Source organism: Mrakia frigida (assembly GCF_051309035.1).
Source record: "Mrakia frigida strain ATCC 22029 unplaced genomic scaffold BDY24scaffold_8, whole genome shotgun sequence".
Lineage (NCBI taxonomy): Eukaryota > Fungi > Basidiomycota > Tremellomycetes > Cystofilobasidiales > Mrakiaceae > Mrakia > Mrakia frigida.
Window position 1 is genome coordinate 791,154 of NW_027481273.1, and position 25,338 is coordinate 816,491.

The 25,338-nt window shown below is 54.5% G+C and overlaps 9 protein-coding genes across 9 annotated transcripts; 4 read left to right on the forward strand and 5 right to left on the reverse strand.

Annotated features, from left to right (window-relative positions):
* Positions 1-136: 136 nt before the first annotated feature.
* Positions 137-1,969, forward strand: BDY24DRAFT_383167 (uncharacterized protein). The gene is made up of 6 exons (XM_076639623.1): positions 137-412; positions 534-805; positions 877-966; positions 1,038-1,112; positions 1,179-1,276; positions 1,342-1,969. Exons 1-6 carry the CDS (start codon positions 284-286, stop codon positions 1,803-1,805), a joined length of 1,128 nt encoding a protein of 375 aa, XP_076498662.1. The 5' UTR covers positions 137-283; the 3' UTR covers positions 1,806-1,969.
* Positions 1,970-2,336: 367 nt separating this feature from the next.
* Positions 2,337-3,990, reverse strand: BDY24DRAFT_383169 (uncharacterized protein; the record flags this gene model as incomplete). Its single annotated transcript, XM_076639624.1, has 5 exons — positions 3,944-3,990; positions 3,828-3,881; positions 3,642-3,735; positions 3,364-3,558; positions 2,337-3,262 (listed from the first exon to the last, which is right to left on the reverse strand). Coding segments are annotated over exons 3-5 (1,214 nt in total), but the record flags the coding sequence as incomplete, so codon positions are not given.
* BDY24DRAFT_383170 (uncharacterized protein) lies at positions 3,960-4,567 on the reverse strand. The gene is made up of 2 exons (XM_076639625.1): positions 4,325-4,567; positions 3,960-4,206 (listed from the first exon to the last, which is right to left on the reverse strand). Exons 1-2 carry the CDS (start codon positions 4,510-4,512, stop codon positions 4,074-4,076), a joined length of 321 nt encoding a protein of 106 aa, XP_076498664.1. The 5' UTR covers positions 4,513-4,567; the 3' UTR covers positions 3,960-4,073.
* A 681-nt stretch (positions 4,568-5,248) lies between these two features.
* On the forward strand, positions 5,249-7,412 carry BDY24DRAFT_277965 (uncharacterized protein). The gene is made up of 3 exons (XM_076636953.1): positions 5,249-5,963; positions 6,066-6,260; positions 6,350-7,412. Exons 1-3 carry the CDS (start codon positions 5,411-5,413, stop codon positions 7,096-7,098), a joined length of 1,497 nt encoding a protein of 498 aa, XP_076498665.1. The 5' UTR covers positions 5,249-5,410; the 3' UTR covers positions 7,099-7,412.
* On the forward strand, positions 7,413-9,447 carry BDY24DRAFT_277966 (RTA1 domain-containing protein). Its single transcript, XM_076636954.1, has 9 exons — positions 7,413-7,810; positions 7,884-8,065; positions 8,153-8,280; positions 8,392-8,556; positions 8,635-8,660; positions 8,737-8,840; positions 8,922-8,957; positions 9,043-9,133; positions 9,230-9,447. Exons 1-9 carry the CDS (start codon positions 7,726-7,728, stop codon positions 9,313-9,315), a joined length of 903 nt encoding a protein of 300 aa, XP_076498666.1. The 5' UTR covers positions 7,413-7,725; the 3' UTR covers positions 9,316-9,447.
* A 230-nt stretch (positions 9,448-9,677) lies between these two features.
* EDC1 (Edc1p) lies at positions 9,678-12,425 on the forward strand. Its single transcript, XM_076639626.1, has 6 exons — positions 9,678-10,021; positions 10,302-10,365; positions 10,468-10,540; positions 10,619-11,141; positions 11,216-11,876; positions 11,963-12,425. Exons 1-6 carry the CDS (start codon positions 9,779-9,781, stop codon positions 12,262-12,264), a joined length of 1,866 nt encoding a protein of 621 aa, XP_076498667.1. The 5' UTR covers positions 9,678-9,778; the 3' UTR covers positions 12,265-12,425.
* A 131-nt stretch (positions 12,426-12,556) lies between these two features.
* On the reverse strand, positions 12,557-15,959 carry BDY24DRAFT_383179 (uncharacterized protein). The gene is made up of 10 exons (XM_076639627.1): positions 15,618-15,959; positions 15,348-15,444; positions 15,099-15,107; positions 14,898-15,004; positions 14,657-14,815; positions 14,516-14,586; positions 13,395-14,423; positions 13,175-13,288; positions 13,044-13,103; positions 12,557-12,962 (listed from the first exon to the last, which is right to left on the reverse strand). Exons 1-10 carry the CDS (start codon positions 15,745-15,747, stop codon positions 12,870-12,872), a joined length of 1,869 nt encoding a protein of 622 aa, XP_076498668.1. The 5' UTR covers positions 15,748-15,959; the 3' UTR covers positions 12,557-12,869.
* A 134-nt stretch (positions 15,960-16,093) lies between these two features.
* Positions 16,094-23,594, reverse strand: BDY24DRAFT_349425 (tricalbin). The gene is made up of 30 exons (XM_076637683.1): positions 23,375-23,594; positions 22,926-23,040; positions 22,687-22,832; positions 22,551-22,604; positions 22,389-22,477; positions 22,255-22,288; positions 22,096-22,180; positions 21,865-22,019; positions 21,683-21,794; positions 21,447-21,612; positions 21,137-21,383; positions 20,775-21,061; positions 20,559-20,699; positions 20,415-20,482; positions 20,110-20,344; positions 19,810-20,019; positions 19,630-19,723; positions 19,014-19,563; positions 18,838-18,929; positions 18,456-18,756; positions 18,330-18,397; positions 18,094-18,253; positions 17,860-18,026; positions 17,596-17,790; positions 17,328-17,516; positions 17,191-17,246; positions 16,995-17,109; positions 16,859-16,909; positions 16,622-16,785; positions 16,094-16,486 (listed from the first exon to the last, which is right to left on the reverse strand). The coding sequence occupies exons 1-30, from the start codon at positions 23,474-23,476 to the stop codon at positions 16,456-16,458; spliced, it is 4,479 nt and encodes a 1,492-aa protein (XP_076498669.1). The 5' UTR covers positions 23,477-23,594; the 3' UTR covers positions 16,094-16,455.
* A 989-nt stretch (positions 23,595-24,583) lies between these two features.
* Positions 24,584-25,260, reverse strand: BDY24DRAFT_413634 (uncharacterized protein; the record flags this gene model as incomplete). Its single annotated transcript, XM_076643207.1, has 2 exons — positions 24,584-24,858; positions 25,014-25,260. 2 exons carry the CDS (start codon positions 25,258-25,260, stop codon positions 24,584-24,586), a joined length of 522 nt encoding a protein of 173 aa, XP_076498670.1.
* Positions 25,261-25,338: the final 78 nt, after the last annotated feature.

A 25,338-nucleotide genomic window follows, 5' to 3' on the forward strand; every position in this document is an offset into this window, starting at 1 on the left:
GAAGTGGAGACGCAGTCGGACAAGGGAACCAAGGAGGGAACGCGCCTGGACGAGAGCGACGCGTTCTTTCACTATACTACTCGTCACCGTCTCGCTCACTTGGGCGGCACTAGAATGGACACCCGTTGACGGTGTTGTTGCAACCTGCAGTTTCGCAATTTATTGTGAAGCCCATTTTTCTAAATTCCCAGGTCGAAAGAAGGAGTCTGCTCGGCTTCGCTTCCTGCTCCTCGACGGTCATCTCCTCCCCTCCTCTTCCTTCTCTCTTCCTTTCTTGGCCATCATGTCCCTTCCAAATTCCTTCCCAGTCGGAGGACGAGTCAAAGACTCCTGGTCAGGCATCGACTCTGAGATCTCCATCTTCCTCGACGAAGAATCCAAGCTCACCGATCTCGTTTCCTCCGGTCTCAAGGTCAGCTTGACCTTCTCTCCTCTCCCTCCCTCCCTCCCTCCTTCTTCCTCCCTCGCCCGTTTTTCTTCTTCCTCAACTAACCACCCCTTCGCCCCTTCTTCGTCTCTCTCCTTCTCCTTAGAATATCAACCCCAACCTCCGCCTCGTCGACCGTCCCAAACTCGCAACCCACATCGTTCTCGACGCTGCCCCTCGACACCTCAAGGACAACCTGCTGTTCCAGACGTACCTTCTTTCATCAAGACCGAACCTGAAGGTTGTCAGCTTTGAGTGGATCTTTGAGTGTGCGCGACAGGGGACGATGGTCTCGGCAGAGGGGTTCGGGCTCGTGGAGGAGGAGGGGTCGAAGGCAGAGGATTGGAGATCAGCGAAGAAGGAACCCTCTTCGAAGAGGTGAGCTCCTTGTTATATTCCTCCTCCGTCATCTTAACATGCTCAAATGAATCGAAACTGTCTTCCTGCAGTCCTGGGGTATTCAAGGAACAAGACGAAGGTGCTTCTGGATCGAAGCGCTCTCGCTCTCAGTCCGAGTCTCAGTCTCACGAAGCCTCCAAGTTCGTTCCGTTCCTTCCTTCGTGAGCTCACGTAGGAGACGAGGCTGACATTTTCTTCTTCTTCTTTGTAGTTCTGAACAGGAACGCGGTGAGAGTTCCAAGAAATCCAAGCTGTCCATAATCAACGGGAACGCGTCGAGCTCAACGTTCGTCCCCTCTTCAGTCGTCGAACCCTCACGCTTCGATACCGCTGACATCGCTTTCTTCACAAGATCTACGAACGGAATCTCTTCTAAAGCTCCAGTCCAACAGCCAACGACATCTTCCAGCTCATCTCAAGACAAAGGAAAGGGGAAACTCGTGGTCGAGCGTGAGCTCTCTTCCGCTGCTCTTTCCTCTCCCTCGACACTGACCGACACTCCCTTTCCTCCTCAGGCCCAGCTCAGTCTCCTCTCGTCCTCGATGCTCTAGCCAAACTCCGAGCTACTCCAGCACCACCAGCAGCAGTAGCAGCTCAACCCTCCACTTCTCACGGCCAAGCAACCGGCGCGTCGACGACGACAGCGTCTTCCTCCTCCAACACCCCCTTCAACTTCAACTCCTCCTCTTCCTCTTCCGCCTTCGCCATAGAACTCAAAGGCTTCAAGGTCGGCGAACGACTCCCAGGTTGCACCAGCGGTCCCTTTTGCTTCTGGTGCGGGTCTTTCCCACCGGACGCGAAGAGGTTTGGCCTCTTCAAGATCGAGAAGGGAGAGGACGTGAAAGGGTGTGAAGGGTGCAGAGCTTGGCTAGATGCGAAGGAGAAGGAGCTGGGAAAGGATTCGGCGATAAGAGCGATTGGGTTGTTGGCGAGGGAGGGGGAGAGGAGGAGGTCGAAGGTTCTGGCGCCGGTTCGGTAGTTTTGGCTTCTCTCTCTTGTCGTTTCTTGGGTCCGATTTCGAAGCTTTGTTTTTGGATTGATCTTGGATCAATGAGGCTGTTGGGTTCATGCTGTGGGACGATGCTCGAGCGGGAGAGTCTCGTCGCTGGCTGATTCGAAGTCCGGCGCGTCGAAGTTCGAGATTGACGCCAAAAAAACGAGCTTGCTCGTGCTCGGAGAAACGAGCAATACAAAGAGTGCCGAGCATGAAAGCCGACATCGATCAACACGAGTCGAGGGTAGTCCAACAAAACAAATCGAGCGTCCTAAGTTTTACGCGACGCGTCTCCCTGCTCCCTCTTGCAACAACTCACCCCCCCGTCCCCGTCCTCAGCCCCCACAATCCTACTTCAAACTCTCACTCCCATCTCACAACACCCATCCAGCTATCCCAAACCTCAACAGCCTCTTCCTCTCCCCTCTGTCCAACAGCCTCCCCGTCTCCTCGACCAATCTCCCTTCCTCCCTTCCTCTCCTCCTCTCCTCCCGTTCGCGTCCTCCATCATCGCCTCCCTCGTCCTCCTCGTCCACCACCATCTCCCTCTCCATCCCCTTCTGGAAGAACTCGACACAATCACAGCACGTCTCGAGCTCCTTTCGAACGATCCTCGACGCGTCCTGAGGATCCTCGAATCCGAACGAGAAGGTCTCGTACCACTTCCCGTCCGTACTGGAGCAGAAGTGGCACCAAGGGTCGTCGGAGGAGCAGTTCGGTGGTTTGGTTCCGACGCGGAAGAGTGGGTTGGCGAGCGTCGAGGAAGAGGGTTCGTTGGAGGAGCGAGGAGGAGGGAGGGAAGTTTGGGTTGAGGAAGAGGGAATCGACGAGGAGGAGGACGTGTTGAAGAAGGAGAAGGGATTGGGAGTGGCTGATAGAAAAGGTTTTGTGGGAGAGGGTGTTCCAATCGGAGAGGTAGAAAGTGGTTTGGGAGGAGAGAAGAGGCTGGGGAAGGAGTGGGAGGTGTGTTGAGGTTGACGCGTCGGGGAGTTGGCGAGAGCGGGTTTGGAGGAGGAGGAAGAAGCGTGGGAGGAGTAGGGCTGATGGAGATGAGAGGAATGTTGGTGGAAGAGTGGAGAGCGTTCCAAGAAGGAAGAAGGTCGGGCGTTCGAGTGTTCCTCCTCCTTGGACGACGACGACGTGCAGCTGGGAGGTTGAGGGGCGAGAGGCGATCCAAACGACGAACCGTTTCCGGGCGAGACGTTGGCCGAGGTCGACGACTGCTGAGATAGTAAGAGCTGAACGGCACTCTGAACTCGATCCTTCCCCTTCGAGGGTCGCGTCCCTTCGTCGTCGTCCGACGAAAGACGATCCCTTGTCCTACTCTTCCTCTTCTTCGACGACGAAGCCTGTCCTGCTCGGATGGCTTGGACAGCGGGTTCGAATTTCCCCCTGTATCCGCTGTAGTGTGCGCTCACAGCAGACACTGTTCGAGAAGGATACTGGACCCATCGAGAAGAAAAGGAGGAAACGGAGAGAGGTGATCAGGCGAGCTGAGCGTCGTTAAGAGAAAGAGAGCGAGCTCGAGGCCCACAGGACTTACCATCTTCGAGAAGTCGTGGCAGATCGAGAAGATGGACTTCTCTGTTGAAGCAGAAGCTACCATCTGAACGAGCTTGCTGTCCTCTTCCTCGGTCCAGCGGCGTAGACGTCGCATTTTCTTCGAAGCTTTCCCACCGTAAGGGAGCAGGTGACGACGAAGGTACTTGTCGACGCTCTGAAGGGTCCTTGCAGGATACTGGTAGATAGGTTAGATGTGAGAAGAGGTGAAAGGACGTGAGTGGGGAGGTTTCGGCGAGGGAGGAGAACGCGTCGACTGACTCGAAGGATGAACTTCCTGAAAGCCTCGGCTCGGGTTTGAGACGACTTAATGACCTCTTGGAGGTAGATAGCTTCGTCGTTCGAGTAGGACATTCTGGAGGAGGGAGGAACAGGTCGATCAGATCCATGGCAAGAGGGTCGCAGAGAGAGCGACGAGTTCCGCGTCGAGAAAGAGACTGAACGTACCCGCTCGAGCGTCCCTCATCATCGAACTCGACGTCCTCGCTCTCATCAGACCCACTGTTATGAAAAGATCAACGAATCAGGACGAGCATTGGAGAAGAGAGACAAGCTCGACTCACGCGAAATCGCCGTCTTCCCCATCCTCCTCCTCCTCCCCATCTTCTTCCTCCCCAAGCTGCAGCACAACCTCGTACTCCTCCTCCGGCTTCGACATCTCCGCATGGTAGGACTCGAGGTACCAGTAGAGAGTTACGAGATGCTGTCCTTCCTGAATTCGAGGACAGGAGTTGATGAGGACGCAGGCTTCGTCGAGGATGAGATGGGTCGCTTTCGAGGGATCTCGAGTGGTGATGTCCTGGAGACCAGCTTGATCGAGTCGAACCTATCAGCGAGTAAAGAAAGGAAAGAAGCTCAGTACAAGCGAGAAGAAGAGGGAAGAGTGAAGGAGGGAGGGCAAAGAGGGAGGGCGAAGAGGGAGGGAGGAGACGAGTCGAGCTCACCCTGAGATCCATCTCGATGTTGGAAGCTTTGAGAGAGCGAGGATCGAAATGAAGCTTGAGATGAGGATCGTTGAAGGGCCAGATTGATCGGAGGTAGGTTGAAGAAGGGATGGAAGGCGACCTTGAGTTGGAAGAAGGTGAGGAAGCGTTCGGACGGGGAGGAGGAGGAGGAGGAGAGAGGAGGGCATGTTGAGCTCGAGCTTGTTGGAAGAAGGACAAGGCCGTTCGTCCGGATTCAAGATTCATCTTTGATCGATGATCTATATACGCGATGGTGGTGGTTGGGGTTCAAAAAGGAAGGTCGTCATTGAAAAGAGCGGAGTGAAGGAAGAAGGGAGACAGGGGCAAGGAAGGGAGAGAAGGGCAGGCCGAGTCTGGACGCGACAGGTTTCTTACATTTTTTCTCGAGGTCTTCACGGGTGATACTGCCTTACCGAGCTCACAACGCTCGACTCGTGAATGAGAAAAAGTTCTTCACTCCCCGAAATCAACTCCGAATCTCGTCGACCAGCCATTTCGCGTCTCGCGTCCCACCCTTCCTCCCTGTTTCCCTCCCACCCACGACCATCTCCCCAACCGACACTCCCTCCATCTTCTCTTCTCTTCCCTTATCTCCCTAGGGCACAGCTCCTACTACTATGCTTCAATCTCGCTCGCACTTTGCCGACAAGGAGAACGCTCACTCTACGCTCCTTCACCACAAGACTCCAGCTCGAGGTCTCTCCGCGGGAGCGAGGGACACCAACCTGGGAGGATCCAAGACCGCTGGACGGCTCACTGGAAAGGCGGGAGGAGCGGGAGGAGACGATTTGAAGTTGACCATGACTACTAGGACGGGCAAGGGGAAGGAGAAGATGCAGGGAGGAGGCAGCGGAGGAGGAGGAGGAGGGAAGGGAGGAGGAGGAGAGGACGAAGGCATTGGTGAGTTTTGAGCTTCCTGCTCGTTTCGTTGATCTGCGAAAGGGGTTTTCAGGATGAGAGGGACGTAGAAGAGGGCGGTCTCCATTCTGGTGGTGGAGATTTGCGCTTCCAAAGCTGGTACGGGTGGATTGGTCGAGCAAAACGGGAAGGGATGTTGGTTGAACGATGAGGTCTCAGATCGGCTTACCCTCTGTCCCTTTCCTCTCTTCTATAGAACCCAAACGACTCTTCACCAACATCTCCGCCAAACCCTCCCTCTCCAACCCCAACACCGTCAAAAGATCCCTTCCCACCTCCAAATCCCTCACCTTCGCTCCTTCCTCCCTCGGCTTCCAAGACGTCACCAACGCTTCTGCCACCTCCTCCTCCCTCAACCAACAACCAGCAGCTCAGAAGACTCCTCACCTCAAGAAGACAGCAGCTCCCTCCGCTGGTCGTCTCAAGACTCCTGGTCCAACAGCAGCAGCTCCTCCTCCCATGGCCACTCCTCTCCCTTCCGCTACCCGAGCGAGGAGAAGAAGTAAACAGATGCACACTCCCTTGCCTTCAGCTGGAGCTGCCATGTCTACACCGGAAGGGAAGGGTGGGATGGCTGCTGATTTGAGTTTCGAGATGGAGGAGGGAGGAGTCGAGTCGATGGTTGCGTTGGGAGAGTTGCAGGAAGGAGTTGAGTTCGACGATGAGGCTGAGGTCGAGTACATGGCTCCTACCGCTTACAGTGAGTCTCCATCTTCGGTTTCGAAGCATCTGGACGTAAACGTAGCTGAGGGCTGTGAGAATGGAGTGACTTAATCTTCTCGCTTGCTTCGTTCTTTATCAGTCGAACCCTTCTCCCTCCCATACGAAGTCACGTCGGCGAAGGTCCTCGGAGATCACATTCGTTCGATGCCTGGTCTCGTCTTCTGGCCTACCGACGAGGAGGATACGGCTCTTCCTGAGGTCGAGTTGGACGAGGCTGCTTGCTTTGGGAAGGAGGGAGAGCAACCCACCTGGACGGTCGGGTTGAAGAGCATCGGTGAGTCGACGAGACGCAATCCGCTTTCCTTCTCCTCTTCGTTCGAGCTGAAACTGACCTCACATGCCCGCCTACTCGATATCTCACAGATTCAGACGACGAACTTGATCTCGGACTTCCCAAGCCGACAAAACTCACTCCCAAGACGTCTCCCAGGGTCTCTCCCACCCCCAACGCTCCGCCCACCGCCGCTCGTCGAGCTCCCACTCTCACCAATGCCATCCGAGCCGCTCCTCCTTCTTCAACCCACTCTTCCACTTCGACCAGGAAGCCCATCCTTCCCACCACCTCTCGACTTCAGCCCAAACCATCCTCCTCAACTACCACCGTCCGAGCCGCTCCTCCTCCCTCCAGCTCTCGAACACCTCTTCCTACCACGATCGCCGCCGCTCCTCGAAAAGGACTCTCCACTACCAAGCCCTTCTCCCTCACCTCCCGACTCCCCTCCAACACCAACATCCGAGCTTCGGCTCCCCTCCCATCGTCTCTCGCCGCCAAACCCACACTCGTCTCCTCGACCATCACCAAACCCTCCTCCCTTCCACCCAACACCGCCATTCGAAGACCCATCACTTCCTCAACCACCAGACCTACCGCCTCTACCACTTCTCGACCAGTCCCTCGCTTGGCGGTCACTGCTCCTCGCTCGACTGCCTCGTCGGCTTCTCTTCGAGCTCCCGTCCCGAGGGACATGGCTGCTGAGAGGAGGAGGAGGGAGGAGGAAGGGAAGGAGGTGACGAGAGGGTTGGATGAGTTTGAGTTGGGGATGGAGGTGGGTGTGGTGGAGGATGTCGCCTTCGAGATTAGTGATGAGGAGGTGGAGGAGAAGGAGGAGTAGCTTCGTCTCGTTTCGTTCTGCTTTCTTTCGTCCTTCCCTCGTTTCGTCTCATCTTGTTTCCCGTCGGTTTGTTTCCTACTCTTTTGGCCCTCTTCCTGCGTGTGCTCCCTTCCCTTTTTTCACTACTTCATAGTCCCTTTGTTGTTTACTTTCTCCTCGAAGGCTGGTCCCTTCTTCTCGCGTCACCCTCCTCTTCTTTTTCCCCTTTCCCCTTGCCCGCTCCGATATCACGACCTCTTTTCTTCATCACACACACACAGCCCCTCGCTTCAACGATCTCCCTTCTTTCTCGCTTGGTTCGGAAGGGCTTGGAATCCCGAAACTGTGCCAGAGACGAGCGACGGGGAGGGGGGGAAAGCGAGGCAGGCTCGGAAGGCCGTTTGAGGCTGCCTGAGGCAAAGCGCACAGTCGGTGGGCTTCTTTCCTTTTCTGGGGGGGGGAAACGAGCGAGCATGGGTTGGGAGTTAACCACCACGAGCTCATCTTCTTCCTCTTTGCTCTCTTATAACTCTTCCGACTCCAGCACCAACCTTCTTCATCGAAGGAACGAACAAACAGCAAAACACTCGACGCGTCTCTTTCCCCTCCCCTCTCCTCCCCCGCCATCGCTCCTCTCCTCTCCCTCAAATGCCTTCCCCCCTCCCTTCCCTTCTCGTCCTTGCAGCTTTCGCACCAACAGCGCTCGCTCTTGAGGCTCCCACTGATTTCAACTGTGAGTTCATCCTCTTTTCCCTATGCACTCAGCTTCCTATGAACTGAACCCTCTCTTCGATCCCTCCCATCAGATCTCGGCTACATCCCTTCGGTCCCTCTCGCCATCGTCGCAGTCGTCGTCTACATCCTTTTAGCAGCAGGGTTGCTCTGGAGATGGTTCACCTACCGATGGAATCTCGTCTGGGTCCTGATCGGAGCTGAGCTCGTCTACGCGGTGGGAGTCGTGCTCAGAGTCCCCATCAAGAACGATCCGGTAAGAGTTCTTTTTTTTTAGAAACCGAGACCTACCCGATCTTAACTAGGCGACGGCTGACTCGGCTTGTTGTTTCGATCGGACAAGTACTCGTTGATGCTGTTTGTGCTTTCGAACCTCCTGGTGTTGCTCCCGCCTTGCTTCTTCCTCGGGTTCGACTACTTGGTCTTTGGGAGATTGGTGCGAAGTTCAGGGGTCGGATCTCATCTTCTGATGTGAGTGCAAAAACAACACGACCAACGAAAACAAAACAAGAAAAACGCGTCGAAACGAACGAGGGCTGATCACTTCGTCTTTCTCTCTTTCTTTCTTCGTACTCCGAGCAGTCGAGAAAACTGGATCTCTCGCTTCTTCGTCACCTCGGACATCGTCACCTTCCTGCTGCAGTGCGGAGGAGGAGGGCTCACCGCGATGGAGAGCATGAGGCAGGTGGGAACCGTGTTGACACTCGTGGGGATCATCGGGCAGATGGTCTCCTTCGTCGCGTTCACGTGAGTCGAAAGTCGTCTCTCTAACTACCTCTCGTAAGAGCTGACTAGCTTGGATCTTCCTTGGAACGCCACCACCAGCGTTCTCGTCTTGCACTGGGGCTACAGTGAGTGGACGCGTTCTCAGCCCGTCTTCGATTCTTGCTTTCTGATCAGATCTTCTTTTTCTTCGACTGCGTTCAGAACTCCGAAAGAACGAACCTCAAGTTTGGTCCAAAGCGTCGGGGACCAACGTTCAGTGGAAGCAGCTCTACTGGGCCATCGTCTGGACTTGTTTCGGATTCCTCGTGAGTTCTCGCCCTCGTTTTTTTTTCCTCTGCTTCCTTCAAGCTTCGCTGACCACCTCGCTGTCCTTCTCCTCCTCGTAGATCCGATCTGTCTTCCGATCAATCGAGCTCGCTCAGGTACGCTCTCTCTCTCTCTCTCTCTCCTTCGATATCGACGCGCCGAACCCAAGACTGACTTCTTCGCTTCGGTTTTCTCAAACAGGGCTACCACGGATCTCTCTCCCTCAACGAAGGATTCCTCTACGGACTGGATACCCTGCCTCTCCTCATCGCTGTCGTCGTATTCATCCCGAGTAAGTTCAGCTTCCACCGAAAACAAAATGGAAGTTCGTCGTTGGCTTTTCGCCTCGAGCTGACCGTCTCACCTCTTCCCTTCCTCTCTCCCTTAGTCTACCCCGGGATGTACCTCGGAGAACGAGCCTCGAGGAGTCAGCTTCAGTCGGTCTACTCGGAAGAGATGGAGATGAAGGCTTGAGCTCGGGCGGCAGTTTTAGAGACGTCTTGTTTTCCTTTTTGCTTTTGAGATGATTCCGTTTCTTGGGGTTGAAGAGTTATATGACTTGGACACATGGACTTCTAGTTTAGATATTGATGATCATCTGCTCAGACATCGAACCAACAGAGGAACTGACATCGAACAAACAGAGGAACTGAGAGGAGGAGAGACAAGAAGGTGAAGCGCGACGCGACGGGACGGGGAAGGAGGACAGCGAGACAAACGAGGAGATTTTAGGAGTGTCGGACCTGCCTGTTCGACAGATATCCCTGACAATTGTGCACCTTCGACATAACCTGAGATGGTGTTCAATATAGATTTTCTTTCCACTCTTTCAGAAGCCGAGGCCCCCTTGTCGACCTTCTTTTACTCCCTCGTTTCATTTTCTTCTTCTCCCAAACCACGACGACCCCCTCTCTTGCGGAGAGACTTCCATGCTTCCATGACGTCCAGTCAACCCTCCCCTCCCGCTTCTACTTCTCCTGTCAAAGAGAAGGATACGACTCCCAAGACGCATCGGAGGAATCGAGCAGGATCCACGGGAGGGTTCGATCTGACTCCCTACAGGTCGCTGTTGATTTCTCTCGAGCAGGAGGAAGTTGAAGAAGGAGGAGGAGAGGAGGCGAAGAGGAAAGGAGAGGTTAAGGGAGCTTTGAGGATGTTGCTGGATCATGTGGATGCGTTGGTAAGTTCGTTTGCTTGAGACTGCCCAGAGGGAGGGAAGGGCAGAGGGAGGGAGAGGAACGAGCGCTCGAAGGTCGTGAGATTGAGGAGATGGACATGGAGGAGGCGTCTTTGAGAAAATATCGATCTCATCAAGGATTGGAGTGGTGCTTGGAGGATCTCAGTGCCGACTTGAGTCAAGGTTGTAGAGGGAGAGCGAGCGTCAAAACACTCTTCCTTCTTGAGCTCGAGCTGACCTCGACCCCCTTCTCTTTCCCTCCCTCTTCTCTTCTTCTTACCAGACTGTTCGACTTCATACGTCCTTAGCGAAGCAGCTTGAGACGGATCATCAACTCACTATAGCTCGTGAGTCTCATCATCTTCGTCCAGGACATCGTACCTACCAGTTGGGTCGAGCTCAACAGCTGACGAGCCTTCTTTCCTTCCTCTCTTCTCGTTTCTCTTCAGGATCCAACCTCGTCATGCAAGAAGCTAACGCTGAGATGCTCGAGGAAGCTCTGCGGAGAGGTGGAGAGTTTAGGTCAGTGCTGGCTTCTCACTCAAGCAATAGAGGGCTGAAGACGGTCGAGCTCACCGTGCCCTCCTTTGGTCTCTTCAGTCACGCCCTCATCGCCCAAACCCATCGACGCTCTGCTCCTCCTCAATCCACCCAACCCTCCCAAGGCGGCCTCGCTTCTCCAGTTCAGATCGAGCGACGGAGCACCGAACTTCCCGTTACTCAAGAAGAAGTCGCTTCCACTGGCAGCGGAGGATGGTTCAGCCGTCGATCAACAAACAAGAAGAACGGCTTTTCTCCCATCCCTCCCTCCATGTCCTCTCCACCTCTCAACTCCTCCTCTCCTCGACGATCCAACGAAGTCATGGTCTCCTCTCAGTTCGGCTCCTCGACCCCCAACCTCGGACTCGGTCTCGGCGTCATCGCCTCTCCAGCAACCTCCCCTTCCCAACCCTCCTTCAACCCTCCAACTCCTACCAACGGAGAGATCATCTCGCTCCGACAGTCGCTCGCTCAGGAACGGACTCAGAGACTTGCCCTGGGTACGAAGCTCAAAGCTCTCCAGGCTTCGAAGGAGGAGCTGGAGGCTGAGATCGAGAACCTCTCCCAAGCTCTGTTCGAAGAGGTGAGCTTCGTCTCTCCAATTCTTTGCCTTCCGAACTCCGCACTGACCTGTAAATGTTTACTCTTCTTCGTCAGGCCAACAAGATGGTCGCCGACGAACGACGCGTCCGTCTCGAGAAGGAGGAGGAAGCCAGCGAAGCTCGAAGCGAACGAGACGTCCTTCGACAAGCCATCCGAGTCGTCGAGGAGGACTGCAAAGCTCTTCGAGCCATCGTCGAAAGTCTCGGCGCCAGAGTCCCAGCATCCTCCGGTACAGCAGTCGATCTCAGCACTTCCCCAACTGCTTCAACCTCCTACCTCCCACCTTCCTCGCCATCCTCGTCCTCCCGTCTTCCTCCTCGCAACCGCTCCCCATCCCCTAGTCCTCGCAAACAACGAGGTCCTCCATCAGCACTGCTTCTTTCTCCTTCCCTCGGTACCAGCGTCACCAACATCGTCCTCTCCCCGTCACCGGAGAGTCGTCGGATCCCCTTGGGAAGGAGAGGCAACACCGCCGCGTCCGACACGTCGTCGGTTCACAGCAACTACAGCACCTCGTCCGTTGAGAGTCGAGGCGAGAGGAGTCCGTCAGGCAGAAGAATTCCTCTGACTCCGAGCAGTCAACGAAGGGTGCAGCAGCTCGGTTTGGGACTTGGGTTGGGAAGTGAGGATCGTGGGAGGGACGAGACGACGAGCGAAGGACGAAAGAGGAGTGGGACGGCGTCTTCGGTCGAGTCTCTGGATCGGCATATGGCTGGTACGTTGTCTTCCAGACCTGATTTTGACGCGTTCTCAGCTCCCGCTCTCGATCCTGACCTCTCGTCCTTCCTTGATCTCTCACAGACATGAAAGCCGAGTTCGGAGACGTCGCCACGCCAACCTCAGCCTCCTTCAACTCCCCACCACCTCCACCACCACCTCTGAACCGACTCCCTACCTCCTCATCCCAACGATCCTTCCATCTCTCTCCTCCTTCTTCGCCTCAACCGAGGTCTGCGTCCCCGAGGTCGATACCTCCCAGCTCGCCGAGGATGCTCTCAGCTCGAGCGACGTCTCCCCTGCCTGGAGAGGGAGCAGGAAGTCCGAGAAGGGTTCTGCTTATGAGTCAGTCGAATGCGAGTGGGGAGAATCCATGGAACTCGTAGCGGGAAGGTGAAGGAGGGTCGTGGACGAGACGCGTCGTACTTTGCTTTTCTGTGTTTTGATTCCCCACGTTCTATTTCGTTTATGCTTCGATCTTGCTTGGTTAGATTGCTTCGTTATCGTTTATGATTTTTGTTTTTCCTACCATGCCCCTGCTTCCCAATAGATAATCGACTCCAACTCGAGCTCCAAATCAAGAGGTCGTCGGAGAAACCTTCGAGCTCCTGCCTCCGCTTTCAAGCTTTCAAGCTGGGTATCGATTCTTTCACGCCCCACGTTCCTCTCCACTTCGTGCTGTAGTCTAGTTTGTACATCAATAAGGTAAAATCGTCAAAGAACAAGTCGAGAGAGCCGGTCGATTCCGAACTGGCAAGTGATAGCGAGAAAGAGCTAAGCAAGCGACAGAGTAGTAGGATAGCGTAGAGATGACAGCTGAGGGCGTAGGTGGTACAGAAGATCACGGACGGGAGATGTATGTCGAGAAGGAGAGACATGAGACGAGAAGCAAAACGATGAACTCAAAGACAAAAGAAGAAACGGCAGGTCGTTCGTTCCCCCAAAACAAGAGATGAGAGAAGATGGAGGTCGTTTAAGCAGTGGCGGGAGGTCAGACGTCGGGACGTTGATGAGGGGTGGGATTGGAGTAAGAGCCTCCTGTGGAGCGGACCGGACGAGGGCTGGCGAAGTGGCCTTGAGAGGTCTGAGAGAGAAGAGGAAGGGAGGAGGGAAAGTCAGAATGGAGTCGGAGCGAGAAGAGAGACAACAGGGAAGACCGACTCACTTTCCGACGAACGTCTCGCTTCACCTTCCACTCTACGACTCCGTAGATGGTGAAATCGACCTGGAATCGGGAAGGAAATGGGAGGTCAGCGAGAGGAACGACGCGTCGAAAAGAAGAGAGTGAGCGCTCACGATTCCCTGCGAGAAGATCAGCCAGCGAGCGACGGCCGAGAGGACTGGTATAGGTGCATGAACGGTGAAATCGCAGATGATTCGAACGAGTGAGACGGAGAAGAGAGCGATGTACTGAGAGAGAAAGAGAAACACGGAGGATCGAGTCAGAACTCCTCGCTCTCTCGACCGTTTTCGTCTGAACGAATGACCCGAAGAGAGAAAGGAAAGAAGAACTCACTGCTAGAGGGAACAGAATCATCAGCATGCTAGCTTTCCGATTCAGGTAGGCGTTCATGCTCTCTTGATTGTCCCATCCTGCGCTCCCGCTCCCGTCTTTCCCCTCCGCCTCCATCTTGGCTCCCCACGAGCTTCCTCCACCAGAATCCATAACCCTGTTTCCTCCAATCCCTAACCATGGTCCAGACGGTGAACTCGGTCCCGTCGAGTCGAGAATCTCCTTCAGCGAGAGACCGTTCCGTCCCCCCCCTCCTGCCTTCGTTCTCGACGGCGGAGAGAGGGAGTCCACCTCTGACTCGGTTGAGTCATCGTCTTCGTCTTCGTGCGGGTTGCCTTCAGACAGGGTTGTAGACTCCGATTCGGCTTTGGTGTGTGGTGTAGGGGCTTGGGCGAGGGGGGTCCGGGAGGAAACGGTTTGGGAGGAGGGAGCGAGGGAGGATGGGGAAAGCGGTGGGCTTGGGATCGTTGTTGTTGTAGGTTTTGAGGATGGGAAGTAACCGTCAGGAGTGTGATTGGTATTTGGAGAGGCAGCGGTGGTGTAGACGGTGGGAGGAGGAGGGTAGAAAGGAGCAGCGGAACCTCGACGCGATCCTCCGAGAGGCGATCCACTGGGGAAAGGAGCGATGCTGACGCGACGACCGTTCGAGAGAGGTACAAGCTCCGATGCACTGTTGAGAGTCGGTACTTCCAGATCGAGCCTCTCCCAAGGAGCAAACTTCTCGTCGACCCCTCCTCCTCCTCCTCGAACCTGCATCGGGATTCGATCGCTGTCGCCTCGAACGAACGTAGATACTGGACGTTGGAGAGGAGAAGGGAGGTCCTCTCCGGGAATTACGACTCCGAGAGTTCGTTTCCTCGTCCACCACTTGAAGTTGGCCTCGTTCGAAGCAGACGTCGTGCTCCTGATCCTGATTTCATCGACTTGGGAGGTGTTTGGAGAGGATATCCGATCGGGACGACGAAGGAAGAGGAACAGGTGGGTGTAGAGGGCGACGACGATGACGAGCACGACTGCTCTTGGTGCGAGAGACTGGAACGATCAGAAGAAGAAGAAGAAGAGCAAGAGAACGAAGTCAGGCCTCTCGTCGAAGCGACGCGATTGAGATCAAAGGGCGAACGCACGTAGATGTCGCCAAAATATTCAGGACCTCGTGTAGAATCGTAGTAGCAGAAGCCTCCTCGGAAAGCAAAGCCTGTAGGAGTGAGAGAAAGAAGACTTTAGCGAGAGACAGATCAAAAAGAAGGAGTGAACAACGAACTGACCTGTCACCCGCCAGGCCACTCCCGCTGCAATGAACGAAATTGCCCAAGTAATGGGGAAGAGGAGAGCCCAGTAACGTTGTAAATGTCTCGTTGCCGACGAGAGGGGGTGAAGGAGGATGAGGTAGGTTGAAACGGCGAGGAAAATGGCGCTGAGGTACTCTAGAATCGAAGAAAGAACAACAAGAAAGGTCAATCCGAACGAATCGATCTTCGGCGAGAGTTCACTACGAATGACACTCACGAGTCCAAAAAGACGATAGCAGCATGAAAGCCGTGAAAGTGCAGACTTTACTCGGAGGCCCTCGACCTGTAGCGAGGTAGTAGGACGGAGAAATTACGCCGACGATGCTGCAAGGAACAGAGGAAAGAAAAGGTCGAACTCGTTAGGTTCTGCTTGTGCTCTCGAGCTCCCTGCTTCTGAGGCGATTGTTGGGTGGCTTACCCCATGACCCTGGAAGAAAAGAAGCAGAAAGGCGTAAGTCAGACTGAGTCTTTCAGTGGAAAACTAGACCAAAGGCAGAGGGCGGAGAAAGTCGAGTTCTGTCGAGTTGTTTGACTCTGGCTCCTGCCTGCCTGCCTCACCACTCCCAGCTTCCTCTCCTGCCACTTCAGCTGCTCCCTTCTCGTACGTCTGATCCTGAGCTGATCTCTACTCCTGACTCGTCCCTTCTGGAAGAAAACTTGGACTCACAGATCTCCAAAGACGAGAAAGCTGAGCAAACGAGTCCTCACGGTCGACGCTCCGGTCTTCCACTCTCTCCAAGCGAGTCCTCCTAGGATTCCAAGAGCTGAGAGAGAGAAGATCAACGAGAGAATCAAGAAGAGAAAGAAGGAGAAGTCTTGTCAGTTGAAAGTTAAGCTTGCCTCTGTTCGGCTCTCGGAGAGGGTTTGAACCATCGAGCTCTCGCCTCTCTCCTCCTTCCTTCCCTCCTTTGCTGCCGAAGAGGAAGCGAGCACTCACCTCCTAGCACGCTCAGACTGAGAAGAGCTACATCCACTACGCTTCCGACCTGTCCCATCGAGGTCTTTGATACTCCTATGAGTCCTCGAAGAGCGAGGACGGAGGAGGACGAGAAGGGCTCGGAGCTCATTTCTCTCAAGCCTCTGTCGAAGGAGCCTGGCTTCCTTCTTGGTCGTCAAGTAGAGGTCGGAACGTCCTTGAAGGCTGGGAGGGTGAGGCGTACGAGCTGGAGGGTGGTTGTCGAAGGGAAGGATATGATGTTTGACCCAAAGAACAAGGGGAGAGAATGGAAGTTGGAGGAGAACAAGCAGAGCGAGGGCAGGACCGCCGCGTCGACCTCCTTAGCTTCTGATTTGGGAGATCATCGAGAAGCGAAATTCAGGCACGGGAAGTCTTTTCCTCCTGCTTCAAGATTGGAGAGGCACGTCGAGGAGGTTCGCACCGACCTCGATCCTCGAACGACGATTCTACAAAGACTCGTATACAACAGGGAGGTGGGGAAAGAGTAGAGTAGAGAAAGATAGCCTCAATTTAGCAGCAACAGGCCGAGGCCTTGTCTTCTATTCGCTTCAACCAAACGAAGGTGAGACCGTGGAGACGAACTCTCGAAAGCTTCTGTCGTTTCTTCCGACCCCCCCAGCCCGCGTTCGTCTCTCCTTCCAAGAGGAAATTCATCATTAGAAGAGGAGAGAAACGAGCTGGTAAGGTACTACTGAGAGATACGGAGAGACCGGGAAGAGAGAAAAGGGTATACATGGCGAAGGAGAAAAAGAAAGGGATGAGACGCGACGAAAGACCGGAAAGGGAAAGATGAGATTTGAAGCTCTTCAGAACGTTCTTACTCTTCCTTCGAATCGCTCTTGTCCCTCCTGGATACCAAGGTGGAAATAAAGACGAAGGATCTGAGTCAGTTATCTGTCGATCCCAACACGAAGAACGGTCGGGGATCGAGAAAAAGAGAGGGCAAGAGAGAGAGCATGAAAGGGAGGGGTCGTGAAACTCACCTCGAGAGCGAGAACTTGCTAGGGCTGGAGATAGATTTGCGCGAGCTAATCGAAGCTTGTCGAGGTGAGACCGGAGAGTTGAGGTTGGTGACAGAGCCGTTTGACGATCCTCCGGATGCTTTGAACTCGAGTCGAAGTCGAAGGAGACCTTGGCCCTCTCGCAACTTGGAAAACAACGAAACGGAAACACCCGTCAGATGAAAGTTCCGTGAAGACTTGAGGACGAAGTCAACTAACCTCGACGGCGACGTCAGCAGCTGGCATAGCAGGAGAGATGTGACGCCAGATCTGGGAGAAGAGAAGGACGAGGGAGAAGAGACGAGTCAGCGGTGAGCTTTCGAGACGAGTCGAGGAGACGTTTCGTTCGACGTACATCAACCTCAGCGGAACCAAGAGTCTTGTCCTTGCCCAGGGTGTGGTGCTCGATGACGGTGACAGAGGCAGTCTTGTCGTTGGGACTCAGCGAGAAGTGAAGAGCGGGCTCGTCCCTGCGAATGAGGCGAAGGAAGGGTTGGACGTCAGCTTTCGAACGGAGATTGAGAGACCTCAGATGATGCTGTGAGACTGACCATTCGGGAGCTTGAGACTTGGAAGAGTGACCCGTCTTGCGAGTCTTTCCACCGACCTGAAGTGAGAAGGAAAAGGGAAAGTGAGAAGTCAGCACGAGAGACGCGTCGAGACCAAACTCGTTCAGATCGCGACTCACCTGGACCTGAACGTGAGCCTTAGCTTCCTCAGCAAGATCCTTGACTCCGAGAACGGTGACAGCCAACGATCCTCCGAGCAAAGAGGATCCGTTTCCCTTCGAAGCGAAGTCGTTCGAGACGAGAGATCCGTCGACGGGATTCGAGGTTTGACCTGAAGGAGGATCCGATTCGCCGTTTTCCTCGACGAGCTAATAACCAAAAGAAGGTGAGGAAGTCATCCTCGAACGGTGGAAAGAAAGTAGAAACTTCAAGGGAAGAGGGACTCACGACTTCGTTTCCAGACTTGTCCTTCTTCTTGACGAGTCCGATCTTCCTTCCAGCGAAACCACCAACGGATCCGACTCCGTGACCGACTCCGACGACTCCGTGGAAGACTCCCTTCCCGACTCCAGATGCGACTCCGAGAGGGATTCCTCCGACCTGTCCAGCGGCTCGACCGACGGTTGAGAAGGTGGACGTGTTCTGCAAGAGCAAGGAAGAAAAAGGGGTGAGCTCGTGTCTCGTCGTAGAGTGAGGGAATAGATAACGAACCTTCCTAGATCGAGCGATGATAGCAGGCTGGAAAACGAGTCGAACTCGAATCGATCCCTTCGCTCCGTGCTTGACGTGCGAGAGAGGAATGACCTTTTCCACGGATTCGAACGGCTCGAGGTCGGAAAGATCGATCTTGGCGGTTCCTAGGCTCTTCGCAGTCTCGACTGCAGGAGCAAAATAAGTCGGATCAGTACCGTCAAAGGCAAGAACGACAGATGAAGGACCACTCACGTTGATTCCAGTCGAAAACTTCAACCTCGAAGTCAGCACCGACTCGAGAAAGGACGTCGACTTCGAACTTCTCGTTCCAGACGGGAGCGAGAGTCTTCTTCTTGGTCTCCGACTTGAAGACCTTCTCGTCGTTGAGGGTGAAGACGGCGTAGGGATCAGACTGTAGATCGAGGGAGAGAAGCAGAGTCAGCAGACGGTTCGTCGAAGAGAACAGAGGACGAAGACGCGACACGTACCTTTCCGCTTCGATCAGCTCCCTTCAGCTCGGTACCGTCGAGAAGCTGGACGTGAAGACTTCCGGTGTCTGTAGAGAGAGATGTTTCAGTATGAGAAGAAGGAAGACTACTCGAAGAAGAACTCACTGTTGGCTGATTCCCTGGGAAGAAGCTTGATGTCGACGGGGACGAATCGAGACTCGATCACGACGGTGCTCTTCCTTCCCGAACCATCCTTAGCGAGGAGACTGAACTCTCGAGGGCCAGAGATCGATTGCTCGAGGAAGAGTCTCGTGTCGAGGGAGATCTCTGCGAGGATGTCCTCCTTCTCGTCCTCGTCGTTCTCGTTCAATCGAAGGGTGATTCGAGAAAGGTCGAGCTCTCCGATGAAGGACTCTCCGACGGTATCCCAGGTCGCATGAGTGCTTCCAGACTTCTGAGTTCCGAACTGAGAAGAGGGGAGAAGAAAGGAGTCAGCTGGGAGTTCCGAGGAGAACGAGAAGAACGACGCGACTTCGAAACTACTCACTGAAGGCCAGTATCCATCGCCCGTTACGACTTCCAATCGACTCTTCTTCTCCAGATGACCCGAAACGATGTTGAAGACGAGGACACCAGACGCTGGAGAAGGACGAAAGGAACACGAGGTCAAACTTCGTTTCTCGTTCAGGTTCGGGAAAGGGAAGACGATCTCGAAGGACTCACAAGTCGCAAGAAGCTCCTCCTTGGAAAGCACGATTCCGGTGTCGGCGTCCTCGTTGGCAGACTGTCGACTGGTATCGGTCGAAGCTCTTCCGTTGGGAGTGCTGGTGCGACTGGTCGGACTGGTGAGAGTGCTGGGACCGGCTCCGTTGGACTGAGAAGCGGTAGGAGTCGAAGGTTGAGCGTCGGCAGCGTCGTTGACCGATTTGGTGATGGAATCCTCCTTCTCCTCAAAGGAGACACCTCCCTTGAGGCTGACGGCTGGACAGAACTCGACGTCGTAGATAAGCTCGCCCTTGTAGCTTCCCTTCCCGAGCTTGATCTTGTCACGACGACTCTGAGGACCAGTCGACCTGTACGGCGTTCGAGCGTCGCCGGTTTGAGCAGCGAAGTCCGAGACGTTGAGCTCGACAGCTCCGATGGATCGATCTCGCGTCAGGTTTTGGTAGTCGTAGATCTCGATGACGGGGTGCTCTCGAAGCGAGTGAACGGGGACGTAGACGATTTGGTCCCACTCCGGGTTGAGGTTGTTGTTCTGAACTTCGGTTCGAGCCTGAGAAAGGAGGAAGACGACGAGTGTCAGATCGACAGCGAAGGGGTCAACGGCGAATCGACTCACCATCGTGTTTCCTCCGTTGACGACTCGAATGTAGGGATCACTCTTGCCACCGAGGGTCGCCTCGACGTTCTTGACGTCGATGGCTTTCTTGAGCCTATCCACAGGAATGCGACGAGAAAGAGAGCACGTCAGTGAGCGTCTCCGGGAGATCGAGACGCGTCGCAATAAGGAAGAACGAACCAGATTCGAAGGATACCAATAGGAGGAACGTAAGCAGCACTTCCGTTGAGCGATCCAGCCATGGCGAGAGGCTTCCATTCAGCCGAGAGTCGCAGGCGTCCAGTCTTCGCTCCGGACAAGGGGAACCAGTCTTGTTGTCGATCCTTCGCAGTGAGGAGATCCTTGAGCGAGACGGTGACCTTTCCGAGCACGGGATCTTTGAGGAAGTCCCTGGGGCGGTGAAAGAAACGAGAAAGAAGTGAGCTTCGGATCGAACGAGGAAGAGCCAGAAGAAGGAGGGGAGACGAAGTCGAAACGGACCTGTCGTCGACGATCTGCACGGTAACAACGGATTTGTTCTTGTCGGCGACGAGGAACTCGTAGGGAGATTCCCAGGACGGAGCGAAGTTCGACTTGAAGACTCCCGTTCGATGAGCTTCTTCCCTCGAACCACCCACGAAGACTTTTGCGTAGGGGTTTACTGCCGAGGAACTGAGAGTTCGAGATCCATCGAGCTCCTTGGCTTGGTGGATCGTAAGTCGGCAGATTCCAGTACCTACGGGCAGGAAGAAAAAGGGTTAGAGAGGAGGGACGAGCAACGAAGGTCGCTTTCGTTCGAGACTCACGAGTGTCGGGGATTTCCTCGAGAGTCCCGTCGGGAAGCTTGTTGGGCTTGAGAACCGGGTAGAATTTACTGCGAGAGAACGTGAGAAGAAAATGGGATCTTCAGTCGTCGTCGAGGATGTGAGAGCTCGAATCGAAGAACTCACGCGTCGAATCTCAACTCTCCTCTCTCCTTTCCTTCTCGGAGGATGTTGACACCCAAACCCTCCTGCTCGTTGTCTTCCCTCAACTTCTCGAGGTCGAAGTTGGCGACTCCGAGCTCCGAATCGGGTCGGTTGGCGTTGTAGCTACACAACAGAGATCAAAGGAGTCGGTTCGAAGAAGAAAAAGAGAGGAATCGGGACGCCGCTGAAGAAACTTACTCGTAGACGGTGAGAGCGAGGACATCGCTGAGAGAGTTGATGAGAATGAACTTGACTTCGTTCCACTGGGGATTGAAGGTCGAGCTCTTGTACTTGGTCTTCGCGACCTCGGCCTTCCCTGCCAGAGCAACTGAGACGTATGGGTCGGGCGTCCCTCCTCCAATCTTGGTTCCCTTGACTCCTCGAGCACTGCTGATGGTGAGCTGTAACACTCCGATGGCGGCGTCCAGAGGAGCTCCACTGAGAAGCTGTTCCAGGTTGAGGGTGAAGACGTTCGGGTCGTACATCTGAGAACGAAGGAGGAACGACACGTCGTGAGTTTCGAGATAAAGGAGGGGAGACTCGAGCTTTTTCTCACTCACCATGGGTCCAAGGTTGGCGTGAACCTGATCTCGAACGAAGCTAGAGAGTCCGGGGACGTTGGCGATATCGAATCCAAGTGTTTCTCCTCCGATGGGTTTGAGGACGTAATCGAAGATGGGCTTTTCGAGGAATGACATTTCGACGAGTTGGACGTGAGGGAAGGAAGGGATGAGCTTGAGCTTGATCCTCATGTTGCCGACGAAGGAGATGTCTTCGAGAAGGATGGGCATGGGAGCCGAAATGAATCTGCAGAGTTCAAGGGAGTCGAGTCAGGGGGCGAAGTCGAGACGCGTCGAAGAACGGACTGACCCCTTCCCTATCTTGATCTCGAGCACGATCTTCGGGTTGGTTTGGAACTTCTGATCCCGAGGAGTGACGTCCGAGAGGTCGGTAGGCGTGAAGCTGATCTTCCAGTCCATGAGAACGACGTCGTCGGGAGTTTTGGGGAAAGTTCGAACGGAATCGATTCGAGGAGCTGTAGGAGGAAACCGAAGCTCGAGTTCAGCAATGAGTAGGGAGATGAGAACGAGGCGACGGAAGCTCACCTTTGCTTCCGAGGGTAAAGGTGGTCATCTTGATCGACTCGAGGAATCCAGGCGTGCTCGTCGAGAGAACCTGCTCCACCGAAGCGACGATCGTGGCCGAAAGGACAGGTTCCTGAAAAGGTCAAGGGGAAGGGAAGTCAGTTTGAAAGTCGGCCTAGTAGGGAAGGAAGAGCGGACCCTACGTAGATCTTCCAGAACCTGAGCAAGAACGAATTGATCCAGTCGGCAGATTCACTCTCGGTCGCCAGTCTGGTCTTGACAAGCTCTCTCTGGATGTCGTCTCTAGATGCTCGTCGGACTCGGGTGATCGAGAGATCGTAGTAGGTGGCGCAGATGGCTGAGAGGGGAAGAACTCACGCTTCAGCTTCGCGTCTTCGAGCTTTCAAAACCCGATCAAGGTAGAAGCTGCTCACCGAGGATGATGATCGTCCAACCCCAACCCATTCGGAAGCTCGCAAAGATGTGAGAAGCGCAGACAGCGAAGAAGATGACACCGGCCTGAACGAGGAAGGAAAGCAAGGGATCGTGAGCTTGAGAGAGGCAGCGAAACGATGATGGAAGAGACTACTGACGTTGTGGTACCAAGTTCCGTAAGCTTGTTCAGAGCTGTGAGAAGAAGGGAGCAGCTGGATCAGTTCTTCTTCGAAGGGTGGGGGGGGGAAGGAAAAGCAGACGCGTTCGAGCAAGGGAGGAAGAGAGAGCTCACATGTAAGCAGCGAGGATGGATCTCTCAGCAGCAGTACTATCGTCTCCAGCGTCGTCAATCCCACTAACAGCTCTCCATCCAGTCTTGTACTGTTATCGGACGAAGAGGAGGAACGGTCAGACCGCAAAGGAAAAAGAGCGAGAGAAGGAGGTTCGAGCTCACCCAGTCGGGAAGACCGACGGTCGCAGAGCTCGGAATAGCTCCTGGGACGCCCTTCTGTTCGACCCAAACGAGATGCGACGCTTTGGTCAGCTCAGAGATGGATTTTTAGTGACGAAGAAAAAAGGGAAGGACTGACAGCTCCAATCGTCTTTCCCTCTGAATCGACGACTACGACCTTGGCGCCGTTCTTTCCCTGACCCTCGAGCATGCTGGTAGCATCGATGTCCGAGATGGTGACGGTGGGAGCAGGAGTTGGAGCTCTAGACGTGTCGATGGAGAGCTCTGGGGCGAGAAAAGGAAGAACGAGGGAAGGAGGACAGGCGTGAGTCGCGAATCGAAAGCAGGTTGATAGAGAGAGGTCAGGGAGAAGCTGACCTTTCGCTCCTCCTGAAGCTGAGTCGTCTTTGACTCCTGGTAGAGGGGAGAGAGAGCCTCGTGCTTTCCCTGCTTCGGCCTTCTTCTGAGCTGTCGTAGCGTCCGGGTCGAAAGTCTGGAGGAGGAAGAGAGAGTCAAAGGGAAGGAAGGGAGGCGGAGATGGTCAGCTTCAGCTCGCAAGAGACCGTCGTTTCATTTCTCACTGAGTCCTGCTCCTATGCTAGATAAGGTTTAGGCTCTCCGATGCTCGAAGAGAGGACCTTTTGGTCTTCTCGAACAGAGCTCTGAAGGTTCAGAGGAAGCACGAGAGAGAGCGAGAGAGGAAGGAGGGAAGCCTGGCCAACGTTCCCCCTCCTCCTCCTCCTCTCTCCAAGCTTCGCTCCTCCCCCTCCGACCGACCTGCCGTCCCCACCGTCAAGTCGAGCTCAGCGGAAGACCAAATCACTCACATGAACCACTGCACCTCCCTGCTCATCAGCTTTGACGAGCTCGTCCACGCCCATCTCCTTCTTCGGCAGATCCTGCTCCTTCGGCGGTAGAGGGATGCTCATAGACTCTTGTTCTACGGACGAGTGGCGATTGGGGGATAGGGTGAGCGAGTGTTGAGGGAGGAGGAGGGAGAGGTTCTCCTTTAGAAGTTGGGAGAAGGGGAAGGAGGGAAGAGAAGATGGAGGTTTGTTGAAAGAAAGGATCGCCACTTGACTGCGAGAGAGAGAGAGAGCGATCGATGACGATTTTGCGTCCGAGGGAGGGAAAATGTTACTCCGACAAGAAGATGAGACGGAGGGATGGAGGATCTCCTGAAGTCCGTTCGTACCAAAAATTGCCAAAAACTCCTTTGTTCTTAAAGTGGGAGCGAAAGGGAGGGACGTGAGGAACCAAACACGACTCGTCGCGTCGAAAGCGTGTTCCCGTCTGGCAGCAGCAACGAGAACTGGCAGCTACACCTGATATGCACAAAATTCCCACCGATCCTCGAATCTAAGAATCTGGAGAGGAATCGCGGAACCGAAAGGAACCGAGGGCCAGCTTCGACTCTCACCGACCTGCCTGTCTGTCTGCTTTCGCTCTCCTGTCGTTTCTAGTTTACCAGTAAGAGCTTCACGATAGGCATTCAGACTGGATATCAACTACCGTGTTTCTCATCTCTAAACTCAGTACTGCTGAGATGAAAGTGGTCCCTCAACAAGTAGAAGGAAACGCAGACGCGTCGTCCGTCGACCGTCTCCGAGCTTGAGAAGGAACGCAGTTCAGTTTGCTTCCAGAAATTGAAAGAACTGTTAGGCGTGCAAAATTGATCAGAATCACCCTGAGCCGACCGCTTCGAAGCTCAACATATTCCGTCTCGCTCCGCAATCAACAACCTGCGTTCTTCTCGTTACTGGCATATACGATTTCGTGGAGATGACAAGGAAGGGAAAGAGATATGCTACTGCGACGCTAAAGGAGTGAGGGGGGATATATAAAGAAACAAGCGCAAAGGTAAAAAGAGGAAGGAGGGAATCAAAACAATCCAGCTCAATGAAGGAGACGCGTCAAATGGATTCTGAAAGATAAGGAACGAGGCTGGAAGGAAAGCAAGGAGCGAATGCACCACCAAATAGAGAACCCATCCAAGCTCATTACGAGCTTATATGTAAGCGAATAAAACGCGTCCCTCAAGCCTTCATCACAGCTTCAGCATACGCTCGACCGCTCCCTCCTCCTTCGACGACCTCCTCGACCTCGCGTCCGGACACGACCGTCGTCCCGTTCCCTCCCTCTCCGATAAGCTCCCATCCGTCTTCTTCCTCTTCAGAGTGATCCTCAGAGCGAGGAGGAGAGAAGGCGTTGGTCGGCGGGGAGGAGGTTGGGGGAGGGAAGTCGGAGAGAACGTGGGTTGTTGGGAGGGAGGGGAGGAGAACGTAGTCAAGAGCGAGGGCTGAGTTGTTGACTGCAAGGATTAGAGACGAAGAAAGAAGGCGAGAGGAAGGTCAGAGTGGGTTGAATATATGCGATGGAGCAGAATGAAATCAAGAAAGTGGGGCAAAGGGGACGGAGCCATGAAGGAAGGACCAAAGGAGGGAAGGACGATGGAACGAAGCTCACCTCTCATCTTCTTTGCACTCCCTACGAGTCCCCCGAGATCGAGCTCCAACTCTCTCCTGGGAGTAGCTTCAGAATCGACCTCCTTCTCAGGAACTGCTTCACTTCTCGTCCATCCCGCTTTCTCGTCAGAGATATCCTCAAGAGCTTCCACCACGTCCCCTCGGAGGAGTTGAGCGGGAGCGACCCGTCGAGTCGTGAAGGTTCGAGGGTGGGAGGCTTTGATAGGTCGAGCAATAGGGTAGGGCATGACGAGGTAAAGGAAGAGGGTTAAGAGATGCTGGTGAGGTCGGGCGGGTGGTGGTGGTGGTTTGGGGCGAAGGAGAAA

Coding starts and splice junctions, on each gene's coding strand:
- BDY24DRAFT_383167 (XM_076639623.1), top strand. CDS start 284: ATGTCCCTTCCAAATTCCTTCCCAGTCGGAGGACGAGTCAAAGACTCC. Junction 413..533: donor TCGTTTCCTCCGGTCTCAAG/GTCAGCTTGACC, acceptor CCTTCTCCTTAG/AATATCAACCCCAACCTCCG. Junction 806..876: donor AAGGAACCCTCTTCGAAGAG/GTGAGCTCCTTG, acceptor GTCTTCCTGCAG/TCCTGGGGTATTCAAGGAAC.
- BDY24DRAFT_383170 (XM_076639625.1), bottom strand. CDS start 4,512: ATGCCCTCCTCTCTCCTCCTCCTCCTCCTCCCCGTCCGAACGCTTCCT. Junction 4,207..4,324: donor ACATCGAGATGGATCTCAGG/GTGAGCTCGACT, acceptor ACTCGCTGATAG/GTTCGACTCGATCAAGCTGG.
- BDY24DRAFT_277965 (XM_076636953.1), top strand. CDS start 5,411: ATGAGGTCTCAGATCGGCTTACCCTCTGTCCCTTTCCTCTCTTCTATA. Junction 5,964..6,065: donor CATGGCTCCTACCGCTTACA/GTGAGTCTCCAT, acceptor GTTCTTTATCAG/TCGAACCCTTCTCCCTCCCA. Junction 6,261..6,349: donor GGTCGGGTTGAAGAGCATCG/GTGAGTCGACGA, acceptor GATATCTCACAG/ATTCAGACGACGAACTTGAT.
- BDY24DRAFT_277966 (XM_076636954.1), top strand. CDS start 7,726: ATGCCTTCCCCCCTCCCTTCCCTTCTCGTCCTTGCAGCTTTCGCACCA. Junction 8,281..8,391: donor GTCGGATCTCATCTTCTGAT/GTGAGTGCAAAA, acceptor TACTCCGAGCAG/TCGAGAAAACTGGATCTCTC. Junction 8,661..8,736: donor CGTCTTGCACTGGGGCTACA/GTGAGTGGACGC, acceptor GACTGCGTTCAG/AACTCCGAAAGAACGAACCT.
- EDC1 (XM_076639626.1), top strand. CDS start 9,779: ATGACGTCCAGTCAACCCTCCCCTCCCGCTTCTACTTCTCCTGTCAAA. Junction 11,142..11,215: donor CCCAAGCTCTGTTCGAAGAG/GTGAGCTTCGTC, acceptor CTTCTTCGTCAG/GCCAACAAGATGGTCGCCGA. Junction 11,877..11,962: donor TCTGGATCGGCATATGGCTG/GTACGTTGTCTT, acceptor GATCTCTCACAG/ACATGAAAGCCGAGTTCGGA.
- BDY24DRAFT_383179 (XM_076639627.1), bottom strand. CDS start 15,747: ATGAGCTCCGAGCCCTTCTCGTCCTCCTCCGTCCTCGCTCTTCGAGGA. Junction 15,445..15,617: donor CAGTCTGAGCGTGCTAGGAG/GTGAGTGCTCGC, acceptor TCTCTCTCTCAG/CTCTTGGAATCCTAGGAGGA. Junction 13,104..13,174: donor TGATCTTCTCGCAGGGAATC/GTGAGCGCTCAC, acceptor TCCCGATTCCAG/GTCGATTTCACCATCTACGG.
- BDY24DRAFT_349425 (XM_076637683.1), bottom strand. CDS start 23,476: ATGAGCATCCCTCTACCGCCGAAGGAGCAGGATCTGCCGAAGAAGGAG. Junction 17,791..17,859: donor TCATCGCTCGATCTAGGAAG/GTTCGTTATCTA, acceptor TTGCTCTTGCAG/AACACGTCCACCTTCTCAAC. Junction 16,910..16,994: donor TTGGTTCCGCTGAGGTTGAT/GTACGTCGAACG, acceptor CTCTTCTCCCAG/ATCTGGCGTCACATCTCTCC.